Source organism: Staurois parvus, unplaced genomic scaffold, assembly GCF_062004578.1.
Source record: "Staurois parvus isolate SC_StPar_1 unplaced genomic scaffold, SC_StPar_1.0 ptg000686l, whole genome shotgun sequence".
In the NCBI taxonomy this organism is placed as follows: domain Eukaryota; kingdom Metazoa; phylum Chordata; class Amphibia; order Anura; family Ranidae; genus Staurois; species Staurois parvus.
In genome coordinates, this window is record NW_028318482.1 from 89,018 (window position 1) to 104,589 (window position 15,572).

The 15,572-nt window shown below is 41.2% G+C and overlaps 1 protein-coding gene across 8 annotated transcripts in view; it reads right to left on the minus strand.

The window, feature by feature from the left end:
- MIB2 (MIB E3 ubiquitin protein ligase 2) overlaps positions 1-15,572 on the minus strand; it is a 162,567-nt gene that overhangs the window by 81,442 nt on the left and 65,553 nt on the right. For 7 of the 8 annotated variants that reach the window (XM_089652545.1, XM_089652542.1, XM_089652544.1 and 4 more), the window contains one exon: positions 13,313-13,484. The exons of the other annotated variant lie outside the window; for it this stretch is intronic. In XM_089652545.1, the coding sequence (XP_089508671.1) occupies positions 13,313-13,484 (172 nt within the window). The remainder of the gene's footprint in view (positions 1-13,312; positions 13,485-15,572) is intronic. 8 annotated transcript variants of the gene reach the window in all.

Genomic DNA, 15,572 nt, shown 5'->3' on the forward strand with positions numbered 1-15,572 from the left:
TTGGAAACTCATAATCAAAAATTTTATTCACAATAGAAAATATAACAAATGCTTAAAACTGAGAAAATGTACCATTTTATGAAAAAAATAAGGTCATTTTAAAATTTATGGCAGCAAAACGTCTCTAAAAAGTTGGACAGGGCTACAAAAAGCTGGAAAGAAGGTGGTACTAACAAGGAAGAGCTGGAAAAATTTTTTGCAACTAATTAGGTTAATTGGCAGCAGGTCAATGACATGACTGAGTATAAAAAGAGCATCTTAGAGAGTTAGTGTCTTAGAAGTAAAAATGGACATGGGTTGCCCAATCTGTGAAAAACAGCATCTAAAAATTGTTGAACAAAGCAAAACAATAAAAAGGCTCCAGGTTGGTTATCATCATGCATAGAATGCCTTCTGTGTACAGCAGCCCCCCAGTATTTACCTGAGCCCCATCACAATCCAGTGATGTGCACGAGAGCCTCTCGCTCCCCAGGGACTCTCCTTCCTCATTGGCTAAGACAACAACGGCAGCCAGTGAGACAATGAGGAGAAAGATGGGGTGGGGCCCAAGAGCAGCAGCTCGGGGGCAAGCCTGCTTGCTCTGGGGGCACTTGGCAGGAGGAAGGGGACAGAAGCGTTGGCGGCTAACCCGAGAAGAAAAAGATCGGGGGTCTGCTCTGTGCAAAATCACTGCACAGAGCAAGTAAGTATAACATGTTTGTTTTTCATTTTTTGTTTTAATTGCCTTTATTTTCACTTTAAATTATCACCATCTACAGTACATAAAATCATCAAAACTAAGAAATCTCTGCGCACAAGGGACAAGGTTGAAACGCAATATTGGTGCCCGTGACCTTTTGGCCTTCAGACGGCTCTGCATTAAAAAGCAGGCATGATTCTGTGATGGACATCACTGCATGGGCTCAGGAATACTTTCAAAAATCATTGTCTGTGAACACAGTTCGCTGTGTCATCCAAAAAATGCAAGGTAAAGCTCTAGCATACAAAGAAGGACCCACATCTGAACATGATCCAGAAACGCCGCTGTCATGTCTGGGTCAAAGCTCATTTAAATTGGTCTGTTGCAAAGTTCTGTTCTGTTCTGTGGGCAAATCGAAATTTGCCATTCTTTTTGACAACCATGAGTGCCACATTCTCCAGACTAAAGAGGAGAGGGACATTCCAGCTTGTTATCAGTGCTCAGTTCAAAAGCCTGCATCTCTGCTGGTATGGACTGCATATGAAATAGGCAGCTTGCACATCAATGCTGAAGATATACCTAAATGTTAGAGCAGTGTATGCTCCCATCCAGACGGCATCTTTTTTAGGGAAGGCCTTGCATGTTTCAGAAGGACAATGCTAAACCACATACTGCATCTATGATAACAGCATGGCTAGTAGAAGAGTGCAGGTGCTTAACTGGCCTGCCTGCAGTCCAGACCTTACACCAACTGAAAATATTTGGCGCATCTTGAATCCTATATCAGGCAAGAATGGGACAACATTTCTCTGCTAAAACTCCAGCAACTGGTCTCTTCAGCTCCCAGACATTTACAGAATGTTGTAAACATGGCCCTGTCCCAACCTTTTTCAGATGTGTAACTGCCATCAATTTAAAAATAACCTTTTTTTTTTCTTAACTGGTTCCCATCCGGCCTATGGCAGATTGATGGTGAGGCGGCCTTTCGGGTGGACATCTTATGATGTCCTCCTGGTCACGCCGCTCCTGCGTGTCCTCGGTGGTGAGCTGTGTGCATCGGACACAGCGCATCACCGATCAGGGTAAAGAGCCAGTGACATTCATTCACAGCTAATCACAAGCATAAACAAACAGCAGTAACTCCCTGTTACCAACTTCTCCTCCTTACACACAGATCTTGTAGAACAGTGAGTTACCACTTAACCTCTTGTATACTGTGTACCACACTGCCCTTGATCATCCAGTGTACCTGTCACATCAGCCCAGTATTCTTTCAGCACAGCCCATCAGTGAACCCGTCAGAGCATCCATCAGTATACCCGTCAGCGTAGCCCATCAGTGTGCCCGTCAGCGTAGTCCATCAGTGTGCCCGTCAGCGTAGTCCATCAGTGTGCCCGTCAGCGTAGTCCATCAGTGTGCCCGTCAGTGTACCCGTCAGCGTAGCCCATCAGTGTACCCGTCAGCGTAGCCCATCAGTGTACCCGTCAGCGTAGCCCATCAGTGTACCCGTCAACGCATCCATCAGCGTAGCCCATCAGTGTACCCGTCAGCGTAGCCCATCAGTGTACCCGTCAGCGTAGCCCATCAGTGTACCCGTCAGCGCAGCCCATCAGTGTACCCGTCAGCGCAGCCCATCAGTGTACCCGTCAGCGCAGCCCATCAGTGTACCCGTCAGCGCAGCCCATCAGTGTACCCGTCAGCGCAGCCCATCAGTGTACCCGTCAGCGCAGCCCATCAGTGTACCCGTCAGCGCAGCCATCAGTGTACCCGTCAGCGCAGCCATCAGTGTACCCGTCACAGCAGCGATCAGTGTACCTGTCACAGCAGCCATCAGTGTACTTGTCAGTGCAGCCCAATAGTGTACCTGTCAGTGCATCCATCAGTACAGCTTATTAGTGTACCTGTCATCAGTGCAGTCTTATCAGGGTAACTATCACAGAGCCCCCATCACTGCCGGCCATCAGCAATTTACTCGTCATACAGCCACCATGTCCAAAAAATTGTATACTAGGAGGCATTTCAGTTCCTCAGTATACCGGATGAGAGCGGAGGTGCACAGCCAGGTGTGCAGGCCAACACTGAAAATGCTTCAGAAATAGATTTTTTACATTTATTTTTCCCTGCTAAGTTTCTTAGATTCATTGTGGACCAGACTAACCTTTTTGCCCAACAATATACTGAAAACAACCCAAACTCATGCTATGCATGTCCCTTTGAATGGAAACGTCTAACAGTGGAATTTTTAAATGTTTTTGGGCCTCATGATACATGGGGCTTACAAAAAAAAAAAAAAAGGAAGAACTACATGATTACTGGTCCACTCACACCATCAATCACATTTCCATTTTTTTAAGATGTAATGTCCAGGTCACACTATGACATGATGATGCACTTCCTGCATTTCTGCAATAATTTACAGTGCACTCCCCGAGATCATCCTAACTATGACAAAGTATACAAAATTCAGCCCCTAATTAATTTTTTTAACCACTTCTAGTCAGGACACTTTTACCCCCTTCCTGACCAGGGCAATTTTCAGCTTTCAGCGAAATCACACTTTGAATGACAATTGCACGGTCATGCAATGCTGTACCCATATGAATTTTTTACCATTTTTTGAGACAGATAAAGCTTTATTTTGGTGGTATTTATTCACCGCTGGGATTTTTATTTTTTTTGCTATGTAAATGAAAATGTCCAAACATTTTGAAAAAAGGTGTTTTTCTTATAAAAGTTTGCAAATAAATAATATTTCATCATAAATCTTGGCCAAAATTTATTCAAGTAACATCTTGCTTACTACTTTGCATGTGATCACTGATTGCACAAGCAGGGTGCGGGGAGACCGTTGCACAAGCAGGGTGCGGGGAGACCGTTTATAAATGGCCACCCGACCCTGCAGTGCCACTATCCGGCCGTTTATATACAACAGCCGGTCGGGAAGTGGTTAATAAGAGATTTGCTGAACTTTAGGTCCCGGACCAAAACATCTGTATGGGTGAATCCCTTGTCCACCTTACTGGCTGGCTGGGAATCAAGCAGTACATTCCCATTAAAAGGGCCAGGTATGGAGTAAAGTTAAACAAGCTCTGTGAAAGAGCCAGGGGATATGTGCATACCTTCTGCGTGTATGAAAGAAAAAAACTCCCAGCTCTAGCCCCCCCGAGTGCCCACATCAGTACAGTGGAAAAATTGTATGGGACCTGGCTTTTCCGCTATTTCAAAAGGGGTACCACATATACCTAGATAATTATTACAAAAATCTGCCCCTTTTCCACCACCTGTACCGTCAACCCGAACAAACAGGAAGGGCTTCCCACAAAGTCTCGAGACCACAAAGCTACAAAGGGGGGAATCAGCAAGTCTGAGGAACGAGTAAATTGTGGCCGTGAAGTGGAGGAATAAGAGAGATGTGTACGTCCTGTCCACTATGCACAATGACACTTGACATGAAATTCATAGAAGATAAAGTCCCATCCAAAAGGCTGAGTGTATCCACAGTTACAATCAATTCACGGAGGAGGGATTTAAACGATCAGATACTACAGCCCTGTTTAGCAACAAGAAAGTCCCTTTTTTGGTATAAAATAGTTGCAATTTACCTTGGAAAGACCCACCACCTTCCTCAAATTTATAGATGTGATCACTACCCTAATCTACCAGCAAGGATCTCCACCAGAAAGCATTCACTCTGATTCCATCAGCAGGCTTCATGAGCCCCATTTCCCTGAAAACATTCCACCAACAGAAACAGGAAGAAGACGCCAAAAAAATGTAGGGTATGCAGCAGAGGGGGAGTTAGGGGAAACACCAGTTTTCAATGTCCCCCATGTCCCTTCCAATCGGGCCTATGCATCGGAGACTGCTTCCGACTTTACCACAAGTCACTAAAATATTAGTTCCCCTTGTTTTCAACAGCCTCCCTTTTTGCCATTTCTAATATCTATGCTGATCATTTACCTGCTGCCTCGATTGACTATGCATCTGCCTGCCATCGGCATTGTTTCTAAACCATGTTTCTGCCTTCCAGCTGAACTGACCCTGGCTTGTTTATCGACTATGCTACTGCCTGCCATCTCTATTGTTTATCAACCACGTTTCTGCCTTCTTCTTGCACTGACCTCGGACTGTTATTCGACCATGTTTTTGCCTACTGCTTGGACTGATCTTTTTCCCTGCTACTGTAGTAGTGGGATTCAAGATAACACAGGGGATCTCACATAAGTGAGGGTCTTCAGAGGAGTGTTCAGAGTAGAGAAAAACAGCTTTTGTTTTTCTCTGGGTTTTGTCATTTCCAGATCGGGGTCTGTTCGTCTGGAGGCATTGAAGAGATTGAGTAGGAAGAAACCTCTACCCCTGTGCCCAGGTCTTACCTGACAGAGGGCCCTAAGTCTGATGTTCCTGTCTGTTGTCTGGACCAATACTTTGACAGAGCTGACCATATCTTTGCCTGAAGCCTGTAATGACTCAGGACTTTTTATGGACCATGTTCCTGCCTGCTGCCTGGACCAATACTTTGGCTGTGCTGACCATACCTCTGCTTGCACTGATCCAGGACATTTTATGGACCATGTTCCTGCCTGCTGCCTGGATGATTCATTTGGCTGTTGCTGACCACATCTCTGCCTGCTTTCTGGACTAATGCCCTCCTCTGTGGACAACTGCTCTACTAAAACCACAGGCAATCTTTTGTTTACCCTTTGTTCAGCTAGGTTGTGAAAAAGTCCCACACATGAGGTATCGCCATACTCAGGAGGAATAGCAGAATGTTATTTGGGGTGTAAGTCTTGCTAAGTCTATGATGTATTTTAGAAACAACTTTGTGTAAAAAAATAATTTTTCATTTTCTTTCCACATTTTCCAAAAACTTGTGGAAAAAAATGACATGTTCAAAAGACTCATTATGCCTTACAGAATGTACATTAGGGTGTTTGCTTTCCAAAATGAGGTCATTTTGGGGGTGTTTGGATGTTGCGCCTTTCTACGTGGCTAGTCTGATAAAGTCTCACACATGTGGTATCGCCATACCAAGAAGGATTAGCAGAATGTATTTTGGGGTGCAATTGCAAGTACGCTTATGTCGCGTGAGCAAAAACTTATTAATATGACAATATTGTGACAAAAACCCCAAATTTTTATTTAATTTCTTCATTTTCCAAAGAATTGTGGGGAAAAATTACAACAACTTCAAAAACCTCACCATGCCTTTTACTAAATACTACTTCCAAAAAAGGGGTCATTTGGGGGGTATTTGTATTGTTCTGGCATTTTAGGGCCTCAAGAAAAGAGATTGGCAGTTAGCACATTTTTCAATGAGACGTACCAAGCTTGTAGACTCTAACTTTTACACAGACTAAATAATATACACTGATTTGGGTTATTAGTACCAAAGAAATGTAGCAGTATAAACATTGGCCTAAATTTATGAAGAACAACTTATTTGCAAAATTGTATAAAAATTAAAATTGTATAATAGAAACTAAGAAAAATGTGTTTTTTTTCAAACGTTTTGGTATTTTTTCGCTAATATCTCAAAAAATAAAAAACCCAGTGGTCATTAAATACCACCAAAAGAAAGCTCTATCTGTCTAAAAAAAATTATAAAAAATTTAGTTTTTGGCCTGGGCAGGAAGGGGGAAAGAGTGCCCTGTATTGAAGTGGTTAAAATATTGTTGCGATTAAAATATGGGTTTATGAGATTTGCAGATAATTCCTTTCTATTTTTATGTAGATTTTACACAGCATTCCAATTTTTTGGGAATTGTGGTTGTAAATATAGAGGGGTTATTTACTAAAACTGGAAAGTGCAAAATCTGTGCAACTCTGCATTGCAATCAGTTAGCTTCCAGGTTTTATTGCCAAAGCTAAATTGAACAAGTTGAAGTTAGAAACAGATTGGCCACCATGCACCACTGCCCCAGAGTGCACCAGCTTTAGTAAATCTACCCCACAGTGTTAAAGATTCTCTCTAAGCTGCATTCCCTATAGTTAAAAAGAATGTGTTTTTTTTCATATAAAATCTCTTTAACCACTTGCTGATCGCCCACAGTACTTTTACTAAGGACGGGCGTCAGCTGCAGGCAAAGCGACATATTGGTACGTCGCTCTGCTTGTACTAACACAGAAGGGTGCTGCGTGCAGCCCTCCCCACACCCCCACTGTGTCCATAGGACACAGCCGAATGCGGATCCCAGTAATCGGGACCAGGTGATCAATCTGATTCATAACAGGTTTGCGTCTGTTCCTGGAGAGCTGTGTCTGTTCTCACATGGTACATGGAAAAAATCACAGCACCCTGTACCATATAACCAGCTGGAGCCAATCCCAGATCACTGTATTCTACACTGTCATAAACTTAACCCATTCTTGACAGTTCAAAGCAAACATTGCATAGCAATAACCTTTATTGCTCCTGCAATGCAAAGTGTAAAAAAAAAAAATCCCTGATCACCCCCCCAGAATAGTACAATGTTACTGTGGTAACACTCCACTACTCTGATGAAAGCATTAAAAAATAGTTAAAAAAAGAAAGAGCATGTAAAAAAAAAATAACAAAAATTAAATATTGAGAATTTTTTTTTTGCCAACTGCCCGTCCCCAATGTGCGGGTGAGCAACGGCTCTGGGCAAAGCGACGTACCCTTATGTAGCTTTTTATTTCTGGGTGTGTGTGCGTATGCGTGTGCCCCCCACTGCCCCTATGCCAGTCCAGGGAAAGAAGAGAGAACACCACACTGAGTAAAAGCACCACATTTTACACACACACGTTAGATTAGCACATTTAACCCTTTGATTGTCCCTATTAACCCTCTGATCATCCCGTCACCCAGCTATTATCATTAGTGCAGTGTCCATATAAAGAATTTTTCACTGATCACTGTATTACTGCCACTAATGACAACAGATAGCGTCAGGGTCTGTAAGCAACCCTTCCAGCCAGGGTCAGCTAGCGTTAGATTACCTGCACACTATCACACTCACGCTATAGGTCGCTGATCACCGCTATTACTAGTATAGCGTTTGTATGGATCAAGATATTGATCACAAACAGAACTATACTAGTGCCCCATTATTATAGTGTCCCCAAAAACGCAGTGTTAGCAGGATCAGCCCTGTTCGCTGCCAGCAGTAGTGTTTAGCTCCTCCGCTCTTTTTTACTGTAGATTTGTATCAATTGATTGTGGGCCAAAGCAATTTATAGGCCCAACAATACATGGCTGCGCACCCAAACTTAACCATTGCCAGACAATTCGCATGGAAACCTATCATGGTTTCTGAATTAAAAACTGTTTTTGGGCTCCACCCTCAACATGGGCATTGCAAAAAAGAATGAATTGCGGTCATATTGGTCCATAGACCCGATTCATCATAAGCCCAAGTTCTTTGTTGTTACATATATGCTCGACATGGACCAGCAAGTTACGGTTATGTCACTGGACTTTGAGTGGTTATACCAAGATGATGCCAGCTACAGGCAACATCCTGGTATTGTTTTTTTCAGCTGGTGGTCGGCTTTCACGTAAAAGCAATCCTAGCAGCCAAGTAGCCACTTGATCCCTTTTACAAACAGCAAGAAGGGACGTCCCCCCTGCCACCTTCCACGGCTTTCTCAGGCTCTCTTGTCCCAACAGGGAACCCGAGGATGCAGCCGGCAGTTCTGTCAGCTGACCGTAGAGCTGACCAGAGGCCAGAATTACTCCAACCATATTTATAGTCTAAGAAACTGGAAGCTATGAGCATTCATCATTTCAGTTTTGCTAGATATAAATTGTGCCATTTTAAAATTGGGAAAGCATCTTGGTGTGATCAGATGCTTTAAGGGCAGAGGTTAGATCTAGAGTCTAATACACTGAAGATTTCTCAGAAAAGAGTACCAGTCACTGCCTATTGATATCACAGGGGATATTTACATTCACTGTGATAACAATAAAAGTGATAAAAAAGAAAAAAATTAAGGGACAGTGAAAAAGAAAGAAAAGAAAAGTGAAATCACACACAAAAGGTGAACAGATGAACACAGGTGTCGGTCCAGTTTCGTTACGTAAACAGAGATTTTGCCATGCATGTGAGGTATCACTGCGAACGTCAGATGAAGGGCAGTGATTCTAGCACTAGACTTCCTGTGTAAATAATCTAAAATGGTAACATGTAAAGGGTTTTAAAGCATCGGCTATGAATATTAAAGATTTCTGTAGTATATGGCCGTTGCACAGACGTGCGCAATTTTAAAGCATGTCATGTTTGGTATCTATTCACTTAGCATAACATCCTCTTTTATATTGTCAAACAATTGGGCAATATATTATGTTTTTGTGCATTAACATTTTAGAAAAATGTATTTTTCAAAAACATTTGCGTTGAAAAAAAAAAAAATCACTGCGCTAATACTACATGACATTAAAAAATGCAACACCCACCATTTTATTCTCCAGGGCCTCTGCTTTAAAAATATATGTTTGAGGGAGTTCAAAGTAATTTTCTAGCAAAAAAACTTATTTTATGTAAAGAAAACGTCAGAAAAGGCTTGGTCTTCAAGTAGTTAGAAGAGGGGTGATGTGTGGCATAAGCTTCTAATGTTGGGCATAAAATTCCAGAATAGTAGAAGTACCCCCCCAAATGACCCCTTTTTGGAAAGCAGACACTCCAAGGTATTTGCAAAGGGGCATGGTGAACACTTTGTAGATCTCATTTGTTGCCACAAGTTTTTGAAAAATGAAGGAAAACAAAAATGTATTTTTTTTCTTTTTGAAAACCCGGTAACAAAAAATTATATCTGAAAAATACTCAGCATGCCTCTTATCAAATTCCTTGGGGTGTCTACTTTCCAAAAAGTGGTAGTTTGTGGGGGTGTTTGTACTATCCTGGCATTTTAGGGCCTCCGAAACTGTGATAGGTGTGATAGGTAGTGAGGAAGTGACATGAGGAAATATGCCCTTTTGAAAGCCTGAAGATGTTCATTGGATTTTGGGGGCCGGTATGTGGCTAGGCAGCCACAACGTCTCTCAAATGTGGTATCCTCATACTCTGGAGAAGTAGCAGAATGTGTTTAGAGGTGTTAGCTCACACATGCTATGGGTATATGTGGAATATCATTTAGGTGACAACTTTGTGTATATATAAAAAAAAAAAAATTAAATTTTCCAAAAAATTTTGGCAAAACATAAAATGTTCCATGGACTCAATATGCCTCTCAGCAAATCCCTTGGGGTGTCTACTTTCCAAAAAGGGGGGTGGGGTTGTATTGCCCTGGCATTTTAGCACCTCAAGAAACATGATAGGCAGTCAGAAAGTAAAAGCTGTGTAAATTCCAATATATATATTATAGTTTGCAGATGCTATAACATTCACACAAACCAATAAATATACACGTATTGGGATTTTTATTTTTTTTTAACCAAAGACATGTAGCAGAATACATTTTGGCTTAAATGTATGACTAAATTTGAATTTATTGGATTTTTTTTTATAACAGAAAGTAGAAAATGTTTTTTTCTTTTCATAATGTTAACTCTTTTTTCATTTTATTTAAAAAATAAAAATCCCAGTGGTGATCAAATACCACCAAAAGAAAGCTCTAGTCAGCAGGCTACTTTCAAACAATAACCTGTCTATTCTAAGCTTCTCTGTTGAAAACAAAAAAACATGTGTACAGAGCGCAGTAGCTGACATGAAAGTGGTTGTAAAGACAGTAGGTTTTAACTATACAGTGAGATAAAACAACTTCTGCACGCAGCTTCCCCCCCCGCATCCCCCCTAAATACATAACTGAGCCTGATCTTGATTCAGTGATGTGCAAGCTTGCTCTTCATTGGCTCCGATACAACAGCAGGAACCATTGGCTCCCATAGCTGTCAATCAGAGCCAGTGACAAGTAGCGGGGGGTGAGGCTGAGCCCTGTTCTGTGTGTCCTATGGATAGTATGTGTGTCCTTGGGATATGCTATTGCACAATAGCTGGAGGGCAACAGTTTGCCCTGCCCTGGAAATGGACACCTATAATGTAAAAACTTAAAAAGTATTTCTAATTTTTCATCCAAAAAAGAAGATGTTACCTAACACCCTCCCCACTCCTTCGGTCCCTGCTACACTTACTTGCTCCTTAGCAAGCTCTTCACTGCCTACATCTGCCCATTTGCTAACCTGTAGACCTCTCACTCACCTGGCAGGCTGTATTTCAGAATAATGGTGGTAATGTGCATTGACTGGTCAGTGTAGTTACGTAACCATGCTGACCAATGTGAACGACAGCTTACATCAGGGACAGAAAAAGTGATGCTCATGACTGCACATCATTGATGGCATTATTTGGTAAATAGTCAGATGTGGGCAGCAGAGAAATTTCTAAATAGTAAGTGCAGTGGGCATATCAGGGCAGGAAAAATAAGGGACCGCTAACGTAGGACCACAAAACCTCTACCATCGCACGGTGAGGGAAAAATGAGACTTTAAAGGGGTGAGAGAGAAAGAGATCCAAAGATCCAAATTTCTTACCACGCAGATATTTCCAACCCAACGCTAAGAACACACCAGGGCGCAGTACTGCTATGCTGCAGACGGTCTTGCAGTTCCTCTAGTAGTATGTTTATGACTTCTTTGGATGATCTGGTTGAGGGATATACAGTGCCTTGAAAAAGTATTCATACCCCTTAAAATTTTTCCACATTTTGTCAATTTGCATCCAAAAATGTAATTGTATGTTATTTGGATTTTATGTGATAGACCAACACAAAGTGGCACGTAATTGTGAAGTGGAAGGAAAATGAGAAATGGTTTTCAAAATGTTTTACAAATAAATATCTGAAAAGTGTGGCATGCAAAGCTGGTAGAGACATCCCCAAAAAGACTTGCAGCTGTAATTGCAGTGAAAGGTGGTTCTTGAAAGTATTGACTCCGGGGGGCTGAATACAAATGCACGGCACACTTTTCAGATATTTGTAAAAAAATTTTGAAAACCATTTATCATTTTCCCTCCACATCACAATTATGTGCCACTTTGTGTTGGTCTATCACATAAAATCCCAATAAAATACATTTACGTTTTTGGTTGTAACATGACAAAATGTGGAAACTTTCAAGGGGTATGAATACTTTTTCAAGGCACTGTATATATGGTGCAACAGATGAGATCTTGAGTTTTTTTTCGGTTGGTATAGTCATTTTAGTCCTATTGGTTGTGCATACTGTGTACTCTTGGATCATCTGCTGCATGGTTTCTTGAGCATTCATATGTGGTAAGCCTAACTTTTCAATTGTATTACAGGCTGTTTACAGTTGTATATTCAACATAACGGAGCACAGTAGGTAACACAAGATAATTTTTGTTATTCTTCTGTACATTAATATATTGGGGAAGGTATCCCTAATACTTTTTATTGTGCTTGGTTATAATTCAGTTTTAATGACTTTTCTTGTTTGAATGATCAGTGTTCTCTAAACCCCCCCTCCCCCTCCCCTCATTCTCCTGTATAACAATCTGTTGGCGCCAATTGAAATCTGTCTTCTAGTATGGCAGTAACCATTTGAGGTGGGCAATAGAGAAATATTATACGTACGTCCCCTTCTTCGTCCTTTTTTTCCTTCTTATTACTTTGTATGGGTTGATCTATATTTGTGTATTTCCATCCCCACGCAGATTAATACTAATGTATATTTATGAATTGCATTTTATTTTGTATATTGGACCATCTGATGTATATGCAATAGGCATGGATCCTGAACAAAGTATTTCATTGTGAAATGTGCTGCTCCTAGACACAGTACAAGGGACTGCAGCATATACTACATGTTGTTTAAAATGAATCTCAGCAACAATTAATCTAAAGATGGTTACATTTCAGAAATATGTAGCCGATTTTGTTTTTTTATTGTATAATGAAGATGTTACTGGTTTTATACATAAGTGTCTGTTCTCATTGGTTGGCACATTAAAATCCCATTTTCTCCTCAGTGGTTTTGTGGTCCAATTCAAATGAATAGATGGTGCCCACAGAGCAATTAGGAAAGGTACAAGAAGCACCCACCCTCTGTTTTTTCCATATTTACCATTATCATACGTTCTATTTTTAAGTTAGTTCCCCAAATCGCCCTGGGGGCTCTTCTAAACTAGAAGGCAGTCGCCAACTTCCTAAAAAACAGCACATTTGTCCCCCATCGTATTCTACAATTCAATAATTAGTGCCAGAGTCACCTACTCTAAATCCAAAAACTACCATCTGGGATATGTATGCATCAACTTTTATAAAGTTTCTGTTTGTGTGGAAAGTTTGAGGGGCTTCAGCAGCACTATAGATATGGTATGAAAAACAAGGACACTTGCACCTTATAGTGACTAATTCTATGAAAATGTTTATGTATTTTTGTAATGACATGTTCATTTTAAAATTAGCCTGAAATCAAACATAGATTGTGACACTTGTAATAATGGTAGTGACAGGTGAGCTGTGCTGGGAATGCAAGAAAGGAGAGAAATCTTTCTACTATAGTCCCTATGCGGCTAATTAAACCGGCAGCAGCTGCTCAAAATCTGCACAGCGTTTGGTGGGTTGAGATTTTAAAAATAAGTTTAGCAATACTTTCAGTGAACCAAATGGAGTGTTCTGTGGCCGTCTGTAGGAGTTTTTTGGTTCTGTACTTACGGCCTGGAATGGGCAGTTTCGTATCTCTCAAAGGCATGGGAAAGGTCGTGCTTGTTGTTCATGTAACACTGCGTGCACAGATCGTAGTCAAAGCAGACTTTGCACTTCCAGCGCATGCCACGAATTCCATGCTTCTTACAGCAGTCGCAGATGATATTTGGATGGCGAACACCTAAGGAACAGGAAAACCTGTTACAGCCAGGCCATGGTTACTGGCATAATAAAAAATAGTGGACATTAACAACACAGTCTTCTTCGTAGGCCAATATCCCTGTACCTTTAGCTTAAAAAGGAACAGATGTCAGAAATCTTGGATCGGATTACTGGACAGGATGTAAAATATGTGATGGAAACTATTCTTCTTTACCAAACCTCCTTCATTCTATAGATCTTCTAATCTGATAAAATCCTAAAACATACTGCTACATACCGATCAAGAAATGCTCCTCAGGAAAACCTTTGTCAGCATTCTCTTTTCTTCACAGAGAAGGGAGCAAGCTTTATACCACACAGTACAGTCAGCTAAGTTGTGGAGAGAAATGACAGCAGATAAAGCTGGTTGAGAGGCCCAAAACAGCACAGGCAGGTCACTGCTGGTCCTAGTCAATGTGAGCTCTGGACCTCCAGGTACTGTTCATACTGCAGACATCAGAGGGTAAAAGTTAAAGTGGGGCACTTATTTGGTGTAGTCATCAAAGAGTTCTCCTAAATAGTCATAGACAGTACTCCTGGAAAGTCAATGAGAACAGGAAGCTACAGAGGCCTACATTGTAATAAATGCTAACGTGCCCAGATGTAGCATACATAGCAAAGGGGCAGCACAGCGGCTAAGTGGTTAGCACTTTTGCCTAGAAGAAGCACCAGGGTTGTTGGTTCAAATCGCAACCACAGCACTACTTGCATGGAGTTTGCATATTGTTCTGCGTTCTACATGGGTTTCCTCCGGGTACTTCGGTTTTTCCCACATTCCAAAGATATGCTGGAAGGCTAATTGGCTCTCCTTTTTAAAATTCGCCCTAGTATGGGAATGTTAGTTGGGGACCTTAGATTGTAAGCTCTTTGAGGCAGGGACTGATGTGAATGTATAATAAATAAGTGAAACGCTTCATAAATTGACAGCGCTATATAAGTACCTGTAATAATAATAATATTAATAAATAGTCATAGACAGTGTTCCTGGAAAGTCTATGAAAACAGGATGCTACAGAGACTTACATTGTAATAAATGCTAAATTGCCCAGAAGTACCAAAGACAGCAAAGGCATGGTACATGGGACATGGGACATAATAAGCTTCTTACTGCCACCTACATGAACATCTCCTCCTTTCTGCAACAGACGCTGATATCAGAAGTTTCAAGGTGATCATCTTTGTCACAGTAATTTTCCCCTCCCTGAAGCTGCTTGAATTGATAAAAAGATTATGCGCCAAGCAACATGGCAGAATAACTTAACAGTACATAACTTTTTTTGCCATCCTTTGACACATCACATATAAATAAAATAATAAACAATGAAACCATCACTTAATTGCCTAGCAGGCATTTTCAGTTTCCTGCACCTCAGATCTGAATTCCTGCAGAGCACTCAGGACCTGAGAAAAAGGAGTGTTCTGATGTGCAAACAGTCCCTGTGAGAGTTAGCTGTGGCCCAAACCCTCTTCAGCTTCAAAAAATGGTGTACCACACTAAGAAATAGTGTATTGCCAAGATAGGGGGATACAGAGTGTTCACCCACAGGAGCAGATTTACTGGGGTCCCAGTGTTCTTTGAAATAAACCAGATCTGGTGTGCAGGCACCTGGAGGTAAAAAAAGAGGGGCGGTTATATATGATTGTATACACACGTGTACACAACTTTACCCATAAGAACTTGAGAAAAAATAATGTCCTTTAGCAAGGAACATACATTCTACATTAATAATTATGTTACCAAATTAGTGTGGGCTATAAATTGCCTCCAGCATATTATTTTTAATGTTTCACAGAGTTATATCTGCAAAAGTGGCCAGCATGAAGAGATCTATGTGGACTCCATTTTCTGACTGAGTTGGGTGCCCCTTTAAACTGTGCGTTTACTTGAAAGATCCCTGTCAAACACCATATACATGATTTTATATCTGCAGACAGCTGCTGTTGTCACATACTTCTGAATATTATCATGAAACTTCTTTCTGCAGAGGGGCTTGCAATCTAGTGTTTCTATCACAGTTATGCAAGCAAGAATCTATAGATTTTGAGGGTAAGCCAATTAACCAACCAG